The following is a 20505-nucleotide window of genomic DNA, read 5'->3' as shown; positions in this document are numbered from 1 at the left end:
TCATAGGCCTTCATCTGCATTCTATAATATGTTCTCGAGGCTTCGTCATGAGTCTTCCTCCAAACTCTTGCTAGCTGTCTCAGTTCCCATTTCTTATTGTGAAGCTCCTTGGTGTACCAGGGGCCCGCTTGAGACGGGGCGGGAGAGGGCGTCAGGGAGCTATCTCATCAATGGCAGTCACCAGTCTATCATGCCAGTCGATGACCAGGCCATTGAGAGAAGTGCTGGGAGGCATTGGTTCCCGCAGAGCGTTTAGGAATCCAATTGGATCTATAAGTCTCCCTGGTCGATCTAAAATTTGCTCGGGGCCCAACTGAGGAGGTGGTGGTAGCCTTAGCGTAGTGGTCTGACGTTAAAGTCCCCCAAGACTAATAGACCGGAGAACTGTAGTGTCCAGGCCACCACCACCTCTAACAGGGCACCTGGCGGTACATTGGGTGCACGGTACACCATCCAGATGGCCACGCTCCTGGTTGATCCCCATCCGAGGCCAACACATTCAGTGCCTTCTACTGACGGCACAGGAATGGCCCTGAATGAGAAAGCCTCTCGGGTCAGGATTGCCACCCCTCCTCCCCGCCCGCTCTCCGAGACTGGTGGAGGACAGAGAACCCGGCAGGGGCTAGGTATTGACATGGTTGGGAAAGGCCATGGGATGTATAAATATTTTTTCACATTTTTTTACTTATAAAAATTAAGTAAATTAATATAGATTTTCGTATGGTTTAATTTTCTCCTTAGGGTTAGTTTAGCTTTATATATGGTTCAGAATGGGCAGTTTTTTTGGTTTAGTGGAAGCATTAGGCATGGGGAGGAATAATTGACATGGTTGGAACAGGCCATGGGGTGTATAAATATTGTTTCACATTTTTTTACTTGTAAAAATTAAGTAAATTAATAGGGATTTGTTGTTCCAGGTGATTCTCCATTTTTAAAAAGCACTTCCAATCCCCCAGAAGAAGGGAGAGGGAGGCGGGTGCAAGGGCAGGACATTGGAGGCAGATGTAGCACTTCTTTGCCTCCATACCTTTCTTTGCTGCTGGCCTGCTGGTTGTCTGCTGGGGGAAAGCGCTTTAAGTTTGGTGAATCCACTTTATGTGATTCCCCAAATAGTACTTTAAAATGGTAGATGTAGCGAGCAGTTTGCTGGCCAAATGCAGGAGGTTGGCAGAGCGCCCGGCATATAGTGTCTTCACAAGGTAAGCATTTCACTATATTTATTGTGTGCCCTGGGTATTTTCTAATTTGTGATTAAAAGTTTCCATTTATATTGGAACTATTTTAGCATTGTAGATTTTGAGGGCTGCTGGTAGGTTTTTGTTGCCTTTTTGGTGGTAAAAGATAAAGGAGCTTTGATGGTTTTCTTTCTATGGTTTGCCCATCTGTTGTAACTAAAATTTATGCCTAAGTATCTGAAATGATTTAGATTTATCTGTGGAAAGTGGGCTTACCCTTTTTAGAGATATGAAGTCCTCTGACCTCCTTATCCTGATGCTGAACTTACATGTCTTCTAAACTTGTATGTTCATTCTCTAGTTTCAGGCACTATCACTGGAGCTGGAGCACTTCATCACTGGAACAGGGTTTGATAACTCATAAAGTTGGGGCCTACTCATAGGACCCCTAAGTAAATAACTTGGGTCAGAATGTCATCCCTCTCTGGAGCCAGTTAACTTGAGCCCCTCCCCTTCCTATGCTTTTAGTTTTAATCTTTGTCCTTTGTTTGACCTTCTATTTAACCCTTTATGTGATGCAGTCAAGCTAGCCAAGAACCCCTGAGCCTATTTAGAACTAAAATTAACTGTACCTGAGTAGTCTGAGTAGCTGCAACAATGAGAAGTTACAGAATGGTGGGACAGAAAGATATTTTTAAACTATTTGCCCTCTTTAATGTTTTAACATTTTTTACTTAGCCTATCTTGATAAAATCTATATTATATATAAAATATTACAGTATTTATTTTTGTCTTGGTGCTATTAGAACTTGCTCCTCAAATTCATGTTTATTGACTTATATTTCTTTTGCCAGACCCTGTTCCCTTCTGCTCAAGTTATTGGGGCAGACTTTCCACTTTTTAAAAGAGGCCTTTTTACAGCTTCCTTGACTTGCATTGTTAACAATACAGGCATTCATTTAGACTAGGCAGTGCCTTTCCTAACCTGGGAGTGAATTTTATCTGGGCTTTAATTAGGGTAGTTATAATAGCCTCCAAGCATTCTCTAGGAAACAATTCTCATGTTAATTATTTCTCTCATTTTTGTAAAATTCCTTCTTTATAAAACGGAATGTTATTGTTTCAGAATTTGGGTAAATTTTTATTGATATGAATGCTGAACTTAATAGCATTGTGGTCACTGTTGCAATTGGTGCTTCAGTTTCTACATCTATCACCAGTTCTTGGGACCTACTCAGAATCAAGTCTAAGATCATTATCCTACTTATTGACTCTGGGATGTCTATGATGTCTAGGAATCTCATTTCCACAGCATGACTTGAGCACATGTTTACCGAGTCAAAGTGAGGATAGTTGAAGTTTTCTAATATTGAGCCTCAGAAAGTCACCTCTTTTATTTTCTTCTTCATTTCAAGATGAGCCTCAAGTGTTTGATCAGGTGGGTGATAATATACACCTTTTAAATAATTCTTATGACCCAGTATTTCCACCCATATTGCTTGTGTCAGGAAGTAATTCCCTTGATGTCTTTTTCCACTCCACTCCAATTTGTTAGATCATTAGATCATTCTAAGTCCTCTTTGAAGTATAACACAGTATTTCCCACAATCCTAGCCTCCCTGTTCTGCCTATAGACTTTATACCAGGGATGACTGTATCCCATAGATTTTCGAACTTGAGGCTTACCAGCTCCTTCAGCTTTCCCCTGGAATTAGTTTAAAAGCTATTCTTCCACCTTCTTGGTATCACTAGCAGCCTGATTCCCTTTTGGTTCAAGTAAAGCAGTCTTTTTTGTACAGGTTTGTCTTGTCTCAGTAGTTCCATAGTGCCTAAGAAAACCTTTCCTTCCAATACCACTTTCTCATCCTCTATCTAGCTGGCTCTGGTGTGAAACCTTTCTGCCTAGTAACCTATATTTTTATTCCAGGGCCACATGATTACATTACCTAGGGCCATTCCGCACAGATTCTTTGTAGCAGGAGTGTGGCAAATTGTAATCGCCACAACAATGCGGTTATGCACAACATCGTAGACAATCTGCCACACTCCTGAAACCGATCCACAAAAAGCACTTCGTTGTAGCGCTTTCAGGGAAATCCCAAAACGTGGATTCACCCTCTGGAAAGTGCTACACTCTCGCAACCAATCTGCAACACTAGCGGAAAAGTTCTGTGCGTTACCATTGTTGCAGTTTCTGCAAAGTCCCTCCCCCTGGCTCTCTCCTCTGATCTTCCGGCGAAGCGATTGCCATTTTTTTTTCTCGGAGTGAACAGAGATCAATGAACTGGCGAGCCTTCGTTTACCCAGCGAGGCTTCCCCGGCTGCAGTCCCTCCCCAGAGCTGTTTTAAGTCACCAAGCACCACACAGCCCCATTTGCTGGTTTATTTTCCCCTTTATTTTGGGCCGAAAATCTCGCCCGTGCGGGGGGGGGAGGGGGCATTTTTTTTCACTCAGGGGGAGCGTGGCAACGATGAAACGGCAGCTCACACGCCACCTGCTAGCTAAATTGGTCTCAACGTGTTTTTTTTTTAAACCTTCCTTAAAGGGAAAGGGGCTTTTCGGGAGCATGATAACGGCCGCCCATTGGCTGCTTGTTTGATTGACGGCCAGGGGCGGGACAAAGCTCGGCAAATATCGCTTCCTGGATAGCGATTTTTGCCGAGACTGGAAACCTGTGGGAAACTATAGAAACGCAACTGGATTCCACTACAAAGGCAGGTATGCATAACAACGAATTCCACTATTTAAAATGGCGTTTTTTCTTTCCGCAACCAATTTGCAACATAGATTCTGGTGCGGAATGGCCCCTAGTGTCACTAGTGCTCCCAGCACTATCAACCTTTTTAGATAATATATGTCCACAAGCTTTGCACCAGGCAAGCAAGTCACCATGTAGTCAAAATGTCTGTCACAGATCCCCATTTAAATTCCTAATAATTGAATAATAATCTTACTGGACTGTAGATCATTGTGATTCTGTTTGAAGCTCAGAATATGAAATCTGGAAGTCATTTTCTGCAAACAACCATGCTTTGAAGAATCTCATCATGAGTTCAATATCTGCAGCTTTATTTTCCCGTTTCTGCTGCTTTATGTTTCGCAACATACAAATACAGAAAAGGGGATATCTATCTGGTCAGACACTGGCTTTCATGCAGCATTTCTAATTATCTGTTGACCCAGTAGCCAAATTAATAAATACACGGCCAGGAACTGCACTCACAGACAGGAAGTAACTTTAATTAAATATTGTTAAAGTTGAAAAGTTTTTACAGCTTGAGTTTCTGCAAAAAAAGTATAACAATCTCTACAGTAGTTAGTTTTCTCTAACAATAGGACTGTACAGTGTGTGTATCTATTCCAAAAGGTTTAGTTAAGAAGGTGAAAGATTAGTAGAATCAGAGATGATTTTCTTTTTAGATGCAGTCAGGTACAATGAAGAGGAAATAGGCATCCTTCACACAACCCAGGCAATGTGGGGCTTCACTTAGTAAAGACTGAAACATGATCATTTCCACTTAAAGCCATATTCTGTAAAGAGTGGCATCTATAATAGTCACACAAAAGTTGGGAGGCTGAGGGGGCTTATAAAATATAGATTCCCTTTTAATAGCACACCATAAATAGCTGGAGATAGAAACAAATTCTACATTTTTTCAAAGGATCTTTGGACCTTGAAAGAAAGGGATACATATGGATATGACTTAGCATGGTGCATCTCAGTCTGAATGGGGTTCAGTGGAGAGCGTGACGGGAAAAAATATGGCTTTAAATTTGATTACATTGCAGTGCTGTTGCTCACTATGTGAATTAGAATAAATGTATGGAGAATAAATGTATAGAGAAACAATACATTGATATTCCTTATATTTTCCAGTTTCTTTATGTGTAAGTGTGTTCTTAACCATTCCAACCTTTTGGAATTTCCCCCCTCTGTCCTCCCCTGCCCCACTCCTTTCCCCAAAAGATCACACAGTGACATCTGAGTAAAATCCATTGCAAAATTCATACAGAAAGCATGTACAGTTGCAGCATTGTTGCTTGTCTAGAAAAAGTCACATTGTCTTAAGGTAACAAAACAGTTTGTGCTTTTCAAATTCCATTTTTTCCTTAGAACGTTAGTGATGATTGACAGTTCTGGTGCGCAGTACAATGTACAAGTGAAATGAATATGATTTGCATTGTTAAGGCATCCAATCTGCTGGTTTATATTTATGTGAAAGATAGAGAAATATACAAGCAGACAAGAAAGAAAGTATTTTCATTGATTTCCCCCATATTTAATGCACAAAAATGCGTCACTCCAAAGGGGAGAGATTCCATGCATATTAATAGAGTAAAACAGCATTCGATTTTTATAAGCTTCAAAAGCAAAGGATAATTTTTAAAAATCTACTTAACTAAATGCTACAGGAATAATATGCTACTTTTTGCCATATATTGGAAAAAAAACTTTTTAACTTACAAATAATACAAAAATAGACAATGGCATTTGAGCAGAAATTAAACAAAAATGGAAGCATGGTTGAAAACAATTTCTAAAAAAACCCTATAAATGAATTGTATTAAAATCACATTTAAACAGCTAATACACCTGGGAGTGACCAAACAAATTAGCACTTTTCACATACCAAACATACACAATAAAATAAACAGGGGGTGCTGCAGGAGAAAAAGCAATGTACAAATTCCAAGGATAAATACATTATTTATATGGATATTTTACAAAATCTGTCTTTTTAAAAAATCTTTTTTTCATTAATTCAATTTGCAAGCATGTGCGATCTTAAAGGTAGTGAGCTTGTTTTGCAAAATATGCAGTAATTCTTGTGTGTGTGTGTGTGTGAGACTGAAAAATTCTCTTAAGACATTATAATGTATAAATATAACAATAACTTTGGCCAAAAAAAATCACCCAAAATCTACATTGTTTATAATTACATACAAAACACAATGGCAAAGACAAAAGATTGGGTAATGCATCCTCAGAAGTTTGCTGCACCTTTGACAAAGTATCTTACAAATAGTTCCCCAAAATTCCTGTGAGGATGAGATATGTAGCCTTCCTAGATTCTTCTCTCTTCTTCAGCTCTCTTTCATATTATAATTTGCTGCTGAAGAAGCCATTACCTTTTACTTAAAGAGATTATGTTTTCAACTGAAAAGGTTCATGAATACAAAAGCAACTGAAGCTTGAAACCAACCAACATGTTTGTGTGCTTCTGGCTCATTTGTGGGCTGGCAGGATGTCTCTGCCTTTTGACCCCCAAAGGGGGGGGCATGGAAACAAGCTAGGGATGATATTTTGGCTGAGAAAATGCAAAGAAAAAAAGTGGCTCACATTTGTGCCTTTATCCTGTTGCATCAAATCCCAAACAGATTTGTATGCATGGACTGGAGTTAAACTGCATTTAAGAGAGTAAGGGAGGACACTTGTTTGGAAAGGTTTTGATATAAGCTAAAGATAGAGAGCCATGCTAATCTAATTCTGCAGTTTCAGCATTATATCCAGAGGCACTGGGTTTTCAAGGTAAAGTTGGGATATGCATGTCATTAGCTACACTTTTGCTAATTTTCTGTCTTGCAGTATTTACACAATCACATAAGTACGATATTCTAAGAAACAGAGGATCAAAAAAGTCTTCCTGCCCCTAAAATAGACTTGGAATCCAATTAATGGTGTGTGTATGTGTGTGCACGTGAATATATATACATCCATACAAACATACCAAGAATGCAAAACATCAGATGAGCAAACTTTATCTGGATGGGTAACAAGCACGAGCCAACTCTTGACTGGCATGGCCCTGAACTCTTCTAAGGAAGGAAAACAACCACCCCTATCTGGCACTTCTACTTCTGTTCTGTGCAAGCTAATTTTTAAGCTTTTGCCTTCTCTTCACATAACTTTTAAAATATTTTTAATTAAATAAAAGGGCTATCAGCAATAGCGCCTCCCAATATGATTTGTAACAGACAAATGGCAGCAGAGTTAAAATAAAGGCTGGAAAAACAAAAACAAAAATTATTCTTCCTCCCAAGTACTTGGGATGGGCAACTCAAATGAACACCTTGCACTTCCAGATTCTTCATGAATTTCAATATTATTTTGCAAGGGTGGTGAAGCTTTACACTTTATTTTGTTTAAAAATGTTGCAGGTATTGTGAACTTCCTTTTTTAAAAAAAGAAAAGAAAAGAAAAAGGCCTGAGTTAAAAGTTCCACTCTGGGACTTGTGTCAGATTTTGTTCTGAAGCAGAATCCAACTTTCTTCATTAGTACAATTCTTCAAGGCAATTCTTTCACATGGGGGGGACGATCATACCAGATATAGCTGTTAAAACAGACAAGAGGGTGGGGAAGAGAAGTCACTTTGTGAACAAGATTATCCATTTCAAACATTTACTATTAGTGTAATAATCTATGCTACATTTAGTATTTTACACACTACACCGAGCAACAGCTTGGGGGAAAAACATACTAAAATAAGGCAATTACTCTAGAAGTATTAATTTCAGTTGTGTAAACATAGAAAATTAAATAAGTGTTTGTCACAAAAAACCTTATGGTAATATGTATTAAGAAGGAAGTCCCATGTAAATAAGTTAAAATATTTAAAAAATATCAATCTAAATCTCTAAACCTCCATCTAAATCTCTTCCATGAGAATCAGAAGTGAGTTTTATACAATTAGTTTTAGGCAGGGCTGCATTCTGATTATTGTGGGCCCTAGGCACATTTGCCTTATTTATTATTTGCCATAATAAAATCAATATCAAAATTATTTTTGATATAACTTAAATATGCCAACACATTCTTTTCTGTTTTAGGCAAATTAAAATAGAGTTTCGTGGACCCTAAAATTTCATATTTTTTCTGATGTGAGAAAAACATTAAAACACTTTCTTTGACCCAAAAAGTTCATTTTTTTCCCTTCTGATTTTAAAATAAACCCAAACATTTTTGTGGGCACCGAAACATATTGAAGGAACAGAAGCAGTGACCATATCTTAGATTGGACCCAAAAAGTTCCTTCCGAGCAGTGAGGAGACATCCTCCGCTGAAGCAAGACTGCTTTTGCTAGAGTAAGGCCCTTGCATGGTGAAATGAAGTCACTGGATCTAATCCACTGACTGCAGATTAAAACAATTGTGAAATAAATTGTGTTTTTGTTGTTGTTGTTAGGTGCGAAGTTGTGTCCAACCCATTGCAACCCCATGTACAATGATCCTCCAAGCCTTCCTGTTCTCTATCATTCCCGGAGTCTATGTAAGCTCGCACCACCTGCTACAGCGACTCCATCCAGCCACCTCATTCTCTGTCGTCCCATTTTGCTTTTGCACTCTTTTGTCGCTATCCTTTCTTCTCATGAGGTGGCCAAATTATTTGAGTTTCACCTTCAGGATTTGGCCTTCTACAGAACAGTCAGGGCTGATCTCCTCTAGGTTTGATCGGTTTGTTCACCTTGCAGTCCAAGGGACTCGCAAGAGTCTTCTCCAGCACCAGAGTTCAAAAGCCTCAATTCTTTGACGCTCGGCCTTCCTTATGGTCCAACATTCACAGCCATACATTGCAACTGGGAAGACCATATCCTTGACTAGATGCACTTTTGTTGGCAGGGTAATGTCTCTGCTTTTTAGGATGCTGTCTAGATTTGCCTTTTAATTTCTTTGCTGCACTCCCCATCTGCAGTGATCTTGGAGCCCAGGAAATTAAAATCTGTCACTATCTCCATTTCTTCCCCATCTATTTGCCAGGAATTGAGAGGGCCAGATGACATAATCTTCATTTTCTTGATGATGAGTTTAAAGCCAACTTTTGCACTCTCCCTCCTTCACCCGCATCAAGAGGCTCTTTAGTTCCTCTTCGCTTTCTGCCATTAAGAGGTATCATCTTCATATCTGAGGTTGTTGATATTTCTTCCTGCAATCTTGATCCCAATTTGTGACTCATCTAACCCTCCCTTTCTCATGATGTGGTCCGCATACAAGTTAAATAGGCAAGATGACAGTATACAGCATTGCTGAACTTGTTTCTCAATTTTGAACCAATCAGTGATTCCACACCCGGTTCTCACTGTTGCTTCTTGACCTGCATATAGGTTTCTCAAGAGACAGATAAGATGATCTGGTATTCCCATCTATTTAAGAACTTGCCACAATTTTTTGTCCTCCACACCAGAGGTCCCCAACCTGCGGGCCGCGGCCCGGTGCCGGGCCGCGAAGACCATGGCGCCGGGCCGTGGCTCCCTCTCCCCGCCACCCCCGCAGTAAAAAACTTCCCAGGCCGCAAGCTTGTGGCCCGGGAACCTTCTTACTGCGGGAGGGCAGGGAGAGGGAATCAGGGCCGGGCCGCGATTCGGGCTGAGATTTGGCCGCGCATGGCGCATTTGCACATGTGCAATGCACGGGCGCGGCCCGTGGACGTGTCCAGATGCGCGGGCATGGCCCGCGCAGGCGCGGCCAAATGCCCTGCCAGTCCCCAGCCTCAGAAAGGTTGGGGACCACTGCTCCACACAATCAAAGGCTAGCATAGTCAGTGAAGCAGAAGTAGATGTTTTTCTGGAAGTCCCTAGCTTTCTCCATGATCCAGCGTATGTGGGCAAATTGATCTCTAGTTCCTCGGCCTCTTCGAAATCCTGCCTGTACTTCTGAAAGTTCTCAGTCACATATTGCTGCAGCCGAGCTTGTAGGATTTTGAGCATAACTTTGCTAGCATGAGAAATGAGTACAATGATGCGGTATTTTGAACATTCTTTGGCATTGCCCTTCTTTGGGATTGGAATGTAAACTGGCCTTTTCCAGTCCTGTGGCCATTGTTGAGTTTTCCAAATTTGCTGGCATACTGAGCGTAGCACTTTTACTGCATCGTCTTTTAAGATTTTGAAGAGTTCAACTGGAATGCTGTCACCTCCACTAGCTTTATTGTTGTTCAGAGTTCCTAAAGCCCATTTGACTTCACATTCCAGGATGTCTGGCTCCAGGTCAATGACTAACCCCTCTTGGTTATTAGGGGTGTTAAGGTCGCTCTTGGATAGTGCTTCTGTATAATTTTGCCACCATTTTTAAATCTCTTCTGCTTCTGTTAGGTCCCTACCATTTTGGTCCTCTATCATACCCATCTTTGCATGAAATGTTCTCTTCATATCTCCAATTTTTTTTGAAGAGAACTCTGGTCCTCCCTATTCTATTGTTTTCTTCTATTTGTTTGCACTGTTCATTTAAGAAGGCATTCTTATATCTTCTAGCTATTCTCGGGAATTCAGCATTCAGTTGGGTGTATCTTTCTCTTTCTCCCTTGCCTTTCACTTCCCTTCTCTCCTCAGATATTTGTAAAGCTTCCTCAGATAGGCATTTTGCTTTCTTGCATTCCTTTTTATTTGGGATCGTTTTAGTTGCTACCTCTTGTACAATGTTGTGAACCTCCGTTCATAGTTCTTCAGGCACTGGTCAGCTTCATCCTCTTCAGCAGCAGTGATTGGGCCATAGAACTGGATTACTGTGATGTTGAATGGTTTGCCTTGGATTCAAACTAATTCTGTAATTTTGGGGATTGTATCCCAACACTGCTTTTCCTATTCTTTTATTGATTATGAAGGCTACTCCATTTCTTCTGAGAGATTCTTGCCCACAGTAGTATACCTGACGGTCATCCGAATTAAATTCACCCATTCCTGTCCATTTTAGTTCACTGATTCCCAATATGTTGATGTTCAGTCTTGTCATCTCTTGTTTGACCACATCCAGCTTGCCTTGCTTCATGGATCTGACTTTCCTGGTTCCTTTGGAATAAAAGTATTTACAGCATCTTTTCATCACCAATTCCCTCCACAACTGAGTGTCCTTTCAGGTTTGGCCCAGTCACTGCATTCATTCTGGTGCTACTTGTGTTTTTAGCAGATAGTAAATATTGGTTCTGTTCCAGAAGGGCATATGACTGCAAAGGGGAAGACTGCAGATCCTTGGGGAGGGGGGAGCTGATTCTGGGGCCAAATACCTCTTAAGGTACAGGAGAGAAAATCAAATTCCTATTAGCGATGTTTATATGATCAGCAGTATTGAATTCAATCTACCTAGGCTCCCTTTTAAACAAAGGCAAGTGTTTTGATTGCTTAGGTCTTCTTAATTTTTTAATTTAAGAATTCATATGCCGCCAATATACAGAAGCCATCTTCAAGATTATTATTAAAAAATATCAATATCTGAATGGCTAGCTGTCTTTACCCTCGCCATTCCCACCCACATTGAGCTTATTTTATATTATACTAGGGGCAAAGCCCGTTATATCCAAGAATACAACGGGCGCTAGAGCTTGGCAGTGGGAAGAGGAAGGGGAGGAGTTGTCCAGTCTGTAAGGGCATGGGGTTGAATGTGTGTGTTGTGTGGGAGGTTGTGGTTGCATGGTGGCAAATGAGGGCATGGGTGTGGAGATATGGGTGTCAAGAACCTGTGGTGTGGACTGTTCGTTCAGTGTGGGAGAGGACTGACCTTTGGGAATTTTGGCATAGTGGTTACAGATGAGCTTTCCATAGCCATGTCCTCAGATATGTGAAGGGAAAATCAGACTGGAGACTCTTCTTAGGGGAAGATTACATGACAACCAATTCCTCTCAGTTATGTGTCATTTTCCTTCTTGTGTAAATTAGGCCACATTCACTGAAATGCCCCTCTGCCCTAAAACACATGGGGTCGTCACAGTACACAGGTGTCCACCCTGTTCCTTCTGTCTCCCATGTTTTCACTGTTGGTAAAATGTTATGTTCCCACATGCTTCTTTTATGGTTGCTCCTTAGAAGAACGGATTTTTGTACCCTATTGCTTACTACCCAAAGGAGTCTCAAAGCGGTTTACAAACACCTTTTCCATTTGTCTTTCCACAACAGTCAACATGTGAGGTATGTAGGGTTGTGAGAGATCTGAGAGAACTGGGAATGGGCCACAGTGACCCAGCAGGCCTCAGGTGTCTCAAAGCATTTTCCAATCATCTTCCCCTTATAGAATCATAGAATCTTAGAGTTGGAAGGGGCCATACAGGCCATCTAGTCCAACACCCTGCTCAACGCAGGATCAGCCCTAAGCATCCTAAAGCATCCAAGAAAAGTGTGTATCCAACTATTGCTTGAAGATTGCCTTCTCTCCCCATAGCAGACTCCCCAAGAGGGAGGTGGGGTAGCGAGCCTCACAGGGAAGTTGCCAACCCTAAGAGGAAGACTCCCTGTGCACAGCAGTTTTGACCTTAGTAAGATTTTTTATAATGTTTTTTTATTTGCCAGGCCAAGGTTATTTGCCAGGCCAGTAATTTCAGTTACTATGTGTCTCCATATATTTACTTGTTCTCTATTTACAGTTTCAGGCAGTAAATATTTATTTAGATCTTCCTGCACTTTCCAGACTCACAGGACTGATGCTGGTTTTCCTGTCTGAGCCCCATAATACAAACAGTTGCTGGTAAGGGCTGGCCATAACCCATAGGCCAGGAGGGACACTCCTGCACCACTCCCTACCAACTGCAGGCAAAAATGGCTCATTTGAAGGCTGGACTCTGAGGCATTGTACGATTTTGAAGTCCCACCTCCAAACTTCCAGGAATATTTCCAACCCAGGGGTAGCCAACCTACAGGTGTGGCCTGGAGAGCTCCTGGAATTACAGCTCACCTGCAGAGTATAAAGATCAGCTCCCCAGGCAGAAAGGGCTACTTTGGACAGGGTTATGGTAGAGAAGAAACATTTAAGGCTTCCCTCACAGGTTGTTGTTGAATTGAAAGACTTGAGGCCTACTGCACAGGGTTGTTGTGCAGATGAAAAAGGAAACAAAAGAGCCAGTTTCCTTTGCAGAATAACGCTGTGCAGTGGCCTCAAATCTGCAGAGTTGCAAAGAAGAAAAACACATGGCTTGGGCAGAGCAGTATTTTAAGTGAGAAGGGGTTTTCTGTGGCCTCCCTGTCAGGCAACTCTTTGGCAGAAGGGGAAAGTCCCCCCCCCTCAAAAGGAAGGCCCTCAGACTCCCCTGCGTTGCTCTTGGAAAGGCCTCCTCCCCTCAGTCAGGGCCTGTCAGAGGCTCCTTTGCAGCAGGCCTGAAGGGGGGGGGAGCACTCTGCAGCCTCCTGCCAGCTCTGTCAGGGTTCTGAGGCAATTTACAGTTGGACATGACAGTTAGGACAGCCTTGGGGCAAAAAGGGCTTGCGCAGCGTGTCCAAGCCTCTGTTCTCATCCCCGTTGGCAGCCCTACTGCCCTCCTCTCCCTGTGGTGGTCAGGAGAAGACTGGCAGCCAGACTGGGCTGCGTGAATGGAATTTTGGCCTGTCCTGATGAGGGGCCAATAGGAAGGCGCTTTGCGTGCATCCCCATTGGCTGCTTGGCCCTGCATGGACACTCGGAGGGCCCAATCAGGAGCCACTTTGCGGGTCCTGAATGGGCCCTCTGAGTTTTTATCCTGGACAGGGCCCGCCCTAACTTCTCCCCAGCTGGCCTTACCCTTTTATTTAATAGGAGCGGTTAAAGATTCTTAGAATAGGCGGCCCGGTCCCGCGGGTTGATGCGGCGGGGATGCAGGAGAAGAAGGGTGCGACGTGCCCTGAGCAGGGCAAGGGTGTTAAGCGCATTGCATCAGGGGTGGAGCAGGCAACGGACAGCTATAAATAGCCGCCACATGCGCTTGGCCTGCCTCTCCGCCCGGGTGGACGCAGAAGCTTCGCTGCGGTCGCGAGAAGAGCGAGGTGCGCCAGTGGGACTGAGTAGGCTGCTGCCCTCATTGAGGGAGGAGCGTGGCTGGCGGTCTCAGGGCGCGAGATGCTTGGCTCCATGCCCTTTCAGTGCACAGCGAGTGAGAGGCTGCTCACAGGGGGGTAGGGCAAACAGTGCAGGATGGCTTAGAGGCAGCAATCGGGGAAGCTGCAGCGGGGTGGGAGGGAGCGAGTAAGTCCCCCTCCCCTCAAGGGGAATAGAGGACATGATAGCGGGATTCGGGGCAGAGGGTAAGTGCCCATAAAGCGCAACAGGAATGGGTGGCAGCCATACTAGCACCCAGGGAAGTGTCCCAAGGCAGGGCAGGAAGTAGTAGTGGGGGTTGGATGGGGCTTCGAGGCACCCGGAGGAGGCCCTCTGCTGGGGCTGAGAGCAGGAGTGAAAACGGGGGCCGGGGGAGGGGATATGACCCCCCATGCAGAGCCTGGTAAAAAGGAGCGCCATGCCGTGCGAGTGGGGGAGGTCCTGCAGGCGACGGATCCAAAGCAGGCTGGGAGTGGAGTGGGCCTTGGCCATCTCGGGGAACAAGATTGAGCAGCCGGACTGCTGTGTGGTCAGGTTCTTCCCTCCTGCCAGGCCAACCCCATGGTGGGTTATTGTTATTAAAGGCTGTAGCCATTTTTTCGCCAAGTTGGTGTCGTGTCCTTCTTCGCCTAAACTGCTTCCTTGCAAATCAATCCTAATCTTCTGTTCTTGAGTTCACATCCTTTTAGAAAGAGATCAGAAGCAAACCTGTCTTCCCCATATACAACTTGGGGAGTAGATAACACTCTACCATCATTGATACAGAACTTGGAAAGACTTCCTGCAATAATCCTAATATAGTTGCAACACATTTTGATCATCTAGAAATGTCCTTGACTGTAAGCTACTCATGAATTTGTGTACATTCAACTTTCACCTGGGTTTGGTGGAACTTTAAGAAGTTCACAAACTATTTCCTATTGTGCTACCTGAGGAGATTGCTTTGCATTAATTGTAACCCAGACTTGCTTTACATATAAACTAGAAATAGAGCCCGCTGTAACTAAGACAGCGGGCACTAGGGAGGGCGCGGGATTGTGGCGGTGCAGCAGGGAGGGCTCGGAGGGTGGGCGGGGCGCAGGCGGCGATTTGGCAGGAGCAGACGCGGCCTACCGGAGGTGGGTCCCGTGCAGGGAAAGATGGCACGGGCTGTAGAGAGGCATCGTGGGAGGCCAGGAGGCAGGCAGCAGGCTCGGTGGACAAGCTGCAGGGTGTGCGGGTGAGGTTCGGGCGCCGTGTGGGCGGGTTGGGCGTCTAACAGCGTGGAGGGCCGGTCGGTGGCGGGTTTCCTGTCACAGGATGGCGTGTGGAGGCGGGGGTGTGTTGCCGTGGCGGCAGCGGGCGCTCCCAGGCGCGGCTGGGCTGTGGCAGCCGTTGTGAAGTGCAGCGCGGCGGCAGGGGGCCGCGGGCGCTGGGTGGACGGCCTGTCAAGGGCGGCGGGGAGCTCGCTGTTGGGCGGTGGTCAGCAGAATGGTGGCGGCGAGGCTGTGGGGAGCGCAGCCGGGGGGGCGGATCGGGAGGCGCCTCCCAATTCATCAGTCCGGTAGCAAGGGACCAATTGGTCCCTTGCCGCCGGACTGACAATCGGAGGGCCCAATGGGCAGGTGCTTTGCACCTGCCCATTGGGCCCTGCAATTGTCAGTCATGAGGAAGGGGCCTATCGGCACCCTTCCTCATCACGGACAGGGCCCTCCTTAGGTGCCCTTAACCAGTTATTTAATCCGCTCCGCAGGAGCGGTTTAAAGATGTTGTATGGCTGACTTTGAAAATATGTTTCCTCATGGCTTGATAGCCCACATAGCATTGCAGTGATAATGTATGTAAACACCTCAATTGTGCAGTTAGTTTCAAGTTTATACCACTAGCTTTGATGCATGTGTATGATGTTGGCCTAGGAAATAATCACATGATGTAGCCAAGACATGGGATTACAGATTACATATGTTATCTCAGCCATGTGGGTCTCCAAGCACACAGAAACAACTATTCACCAGTAGTCGTACCACTGCTGTAACAAATGCATTATATTTCTTATTGGCCCCTGAAGAAGTAGCATTTATGGGATTTCCACTTAAGAGGAGTTCCTGCTTTTCTCCTCAAAATCGGAAAAATGTAAAAGGTGACCTATAACACACAGTAAGAAACTAGTCCACAGACTAGTTTAAACAATGATTTCAGTGTAAGGCCAATTGCCCATCATGTTGATTCCAACTGGACTAAATTGGCTCCTATCATGAGGCTGCCATATAACTCATTTGTGGAGCAGGCTGTTTGCACATTAGATTTAAAAGAGATAACCTATTGCCACCCCTTCTGCGTAAAAGGGTACAGAGGAGAGCGACGAAGATGATCTGGGGCCAAGGGACCAAGCCCTATGAAGATAGGTTGAGGGACTTGGGAATGTTCAGCCTGGAGAAAAGGAGGTTGAGAGGGGACATGATAGCCCTCTTTAAGTATTTGAAAGGTTGTCACTTGGAGGAGGGCAGGATGCTGTTTCTGCTGGCTGCAGAGGAAAGGACACGCAGTAATGGGTTTAAACTTCAAGTACAACGATATAGGCTAGATATCAGGAAAAAGTTTTTCTCAGTCAGAGTCGTTCAGCAGTGGAATAGGCTGCCTAAGGAGGTGGTGAGCGCCCCCTCACTGGAAGTCTTCAAGCAAAGGTTGGATACACACTTTTCTTGGATGCTTTAGGATGCTTAGGGCTAATCCTGCGTTGAGCAGGGGGTTGGACTAGATGGCCTGTATGGCCCCTTCCAACTCTATGATTCTATGATTCTATGATTCTAATGCCAGAGTGAAACACTGGAAGCAAATACAAAAATTACAACTAGGACTTGCACATAGCCCACATGGTTGCAACAAGCCTGCTTCTTTAACATGTCAACTGCATGGTTGTTTGGGAGAATGAAATAAATAAAATGAATAATAAATAAAATGAATATGATCTTTAGACCAGTGTACTGCACAAATACGTAATTTTAAATCAGAGCAGCCATCCCAAGCATCTGGCCAGCTGCAATAATTTTATAAGAACCAGGAAGAGTAAAAGGCTTGCAAACTTAGGAAGTGGGATGTAATGTTTTCTCCGCAAACATCACCGTATGTACAAGAATTACACAACCAATCAGCAAAGGAGAAGGTACTTTAAGCAAATAGCAACAACTAAACGAAGTTAGACAGGAATGCAATATATATCTATGTAACTAGAACTTGGCATTCAAGAGGTAAGACTTCTGGCAACATAACAATCAATCCATTTAAAAATAAATCTGGAGTCTCTCTTATTTTCTCACAAATCGGAGCAAATTTAAAATCAAAGTCCCTGAGTTATATCATAATTCCCTCTTCTCTATGTAAGAGAGATGGCTTCACTGGTTCTTGCTTCTTAATGCAGATGCCATATTATTATTATTATTATTATTATTATTATTATTATTATTATTATTATTATTATTAGATTTATTATTAGATTTATTATTAGATTTATTATTATTAGATTTATTTCCCACCACTCCCTGAGTAGGCTCGTGGCGGGTAACATTTTTCTTAAAACCCCCAATTAAAACCCCATTAAAAGACATTAAAAATCATAACATAACATGGTGGCAGCCAATCACAATCTACTCCCACCTACCAAGGCGATAGAGGAATACCTTGCACTGTTCTCGAGGGTTCTCTCACATCCCTAGAACTACTTTTCAGGAAGCACACTGTAGCTGCAGGCCCTGCACTCCCTGAGAGTAAGTAGGAAAGCAGAGATTTGCTCATGGTCCTTTGGATCTAACCCCTTATTAAAATACACCAACGAAATAGCAATTTGATTTTAGAAATTGCAGGAGAGTCTTATGACAGCTCATGTTTAAATTTTAAATCATTTACTTTCTGGTAACACTGCATTAAACAGTAGTTACTGAAAACCTGAAAATAGCAGCAAAGATTGTTTTAACTAGACATCGGAAAGTCGCTGAAATTTCAACACTGTATATTGCCAAAATGGAAGAATCATTGAAAATCCCTTGGAAACACAATAATCTGCTTTGTAAAATTCTAGAATGAAAACTGGAAAGAAATACCATTTGAATGGTATGTCTATATAATTGTATCATAAGAAATACTACAATTTAAAAAATCAACAACAAAAACATGGATGAATCATTAGGATCATAGAATCATAGAGTTGGAAGGGGCCATACAGGCCATCTAGTCCAACCCCCTGCTCAACGCAGGATCAGCCCTAAGCATCCTAAAGCATCCAAGAAAAGTGTGTATCCAACCTTTGCTTGAAGACTGCCAGTGAGGGGGAGCTCACCACCTCCTTAGGCAGCCTAGTCCACTGCTGAACTACTCTGACTGTGAAAAATCTTTTCCTGATATCTAGAATCATAAAATAGAATCATAGAATCATAGAGTTGGAAGGGGCCATACAGGCCATCTAGTCCAACCCCCTGCTCAATGCAGGATCAGCCCAAAGCATCCTAAAGCATCCAAGAAAAGTGTGCATCCAACCTTTGCTTGAAGACTGCCAGTGAGGGGGAACTCACCACCTCCTTAGGCAGCCTATTCCACTGCTGAACTACTCTGACTGTGAAATTTTTTTTCCTGATATCTAGCCTATATCGTTGTACTTGAAGTTTAAACTGCGTGACCTCTCCTCTGCAGCCAATGGAAACAGCATCCTGACCTCCTCCAAGTGACAACCTTTCAAATACTTAAAGAGGGCTATCATGTCCCCTCTCAACCTCCTTTTCTCCAGGCTGAACCTTCCCAAGTTCCTCATATCTTCATAGGGCTTGGTCCCTTGGCCCCAGATCATCTTCGTCGCTCTCCTCTGTACCCTTTCAATTTTATCTACGTCCTCTTGAAGTGAGGCCTCCAGAACTGTACACAGTACTCCAGGTGTGGTCTGACCAGTGCCGTATACAATTGGACTATGACATCTTGTGATTTTGATGTGATGGCTCTGTTGATACAGCCCAAAATGGCATTTGCCTTTTTTACCGCTGCATCACACTGCCTGCTCATGTTTAGTTTACAATCCACAAGTACCCCAAGGTCTTGTTCACACACAGTGTTACCTAGAAGCGTATCCCCCATCCAGTAGGCATGCTTTTCATTTTTCTGACCCAGATGCAGAACTTTACACTTATCTTTATTAAATTGCATCTTGTTCTCATTTGCCCATTTTTCCATTGTGTTCAGATCTCGTTGAACTCTGTCTCTATCTTCCGGAGTATTTGCCAGTCCTCCCAATTTGGTGTCATCTGCAAACCTGATGAGTAGTTCCTCCACCCCCTCATCTAGATCATTAATAAATATGTTAAAAAGTACCGGGCCAAGCACCGAGCCCTGAGGTACCCCGCTACTCACCTCTCTCCAGTCTGATGAAACACCATTGACAACAACTCTTTGAGTGCGGTTCTCTAACCAATTCCCTATCCACCTGACTATCTGAAAATCCAGATTGCAGTCCTTCAATTTATCCATCAGAACATCATGGGGAACCTTGTCAAAAGCTTTACTAAAATCCAAGTAAATGACATCAACCGAATTTCCCCGATCCAGCAAACCTGTTACTGAGTTACCATATGGTACCATGAAGGCCCCTCACTGGTACTTCAGCATGAAATTTTTCAAAATAGTGACTATGCGTGCTGTTTCTGGCTCCAAGTGAAGAGGATATTTAGTATTACTTGGGCAGGTTGACATGCCCCCTCCCAAAGTGTCTAATGATGGGCATGGAGGGGAGGGGCCCTGGCCATTTAAACCTTTGTTGCCCAAGGTTCCATTCACTTCCAGAGGTATATGTGGCATGGAGTTGTGGCCAGCTGAAATCATTTCCTGGTACCTTGAACCCTGAAAAATATTTCAGTGGTACCTTCATGGTCAAAAATTTGAAAAAAGGCTGACCTGCCTATACTGGTCTAGACAAGTGATGATAGTGTTCTTGTCATAATAGTGTGTCAAAACAAAGATGGGTCATCACAGAATGCATGCTAGTGGGCAACAGGAAAAAATTACTTTATGTCCAGAAAGAAATTGTTAGATACACAAAGATCATTGGCATATACCCTACCCTTCCTACAGCTACTACTATTAGAGGAAGAACTGTTTAAGTGAGAAAAAGCTTAAGCTAGAAGAACACACTTTTATCAATGGAGTGGTGGGATACAGTCCTCTATTGTGTTACCATGATCTTTCCCATGTAAGTATTCCTTTCACATTTCTCAGTAGTATTAAACTGTCATGATAATTGGAGATAAACAAGAGCAGAACTAGATTTGATGTTGGGAGCTCTACACAGTTCCCAAAGAGTTTTTTCCTCCCTTGAAAATCAGGTGCCTAAGCCAATCAGGACCATAGCATGAAGAAAGATGTCCCGCCCCCTTCCATGCAGTTTTCCTGACATGAGAGAGCCCTTTGGAGCCCTATTTGCCTGATTAAAGCAAGCAAACATGACCTGGGCAATCCTGGGCTTGTATCAGAATATCTGTCAAATCAGGGCAAACCAAATAAAAAGGCTAACCAGTCCCAGGATTCCCAAGAACGAACAAACAGGATCA

At 43.4% G+C, this 20505-nt stretch overlaps 1 protein-coding gene across 6 annotated transcripts in view; it reads right to left on the bottom strand.

Moving 5' to 3' along the window:
- Positions 1-4400: 4400 nt before the first annotated feature.
- The window catches only part of EBF1 (EBF transcription factor 1), a 793629-nt gene continuing 777524 nt past the window's right edge, over positions 4401-20505 (bottom strand). For all 6 annotated transcript variants that reach the window (XM_077326387.1, XM_077326391.1, XM_077326392.1 and 3 more), the window contains one exon: positions 4401-7509. Coding sequence is in view for 2 of the 6 variants with exons in the window: in XM_077326391.1 (XP_077182506.1) it covers positions 7478-7509 (32 nt within the window). In the remaining 4 variants the exon portion in view is untranslated. The remainder of the gene's footprint in view (positions 7510-20505) is intronic.

This window comes from Paroedura picta, chromosome 3 (assembly GCF_049243985.1).
Source record: "Paroedura picta isolate Pp20150507F chromosome 3, Ppicta_v3.0, whole genome shotgun sequence".
Lineage (NCBI taxonomy): Eukaryota > Metazoa > Chordata > Lepidosauria > Squamata > Gekkonidae > Paroedura > Paroedura picta.
This window is presented reverse-complemented; position numbering and strand designations above follow the sequence as displayed.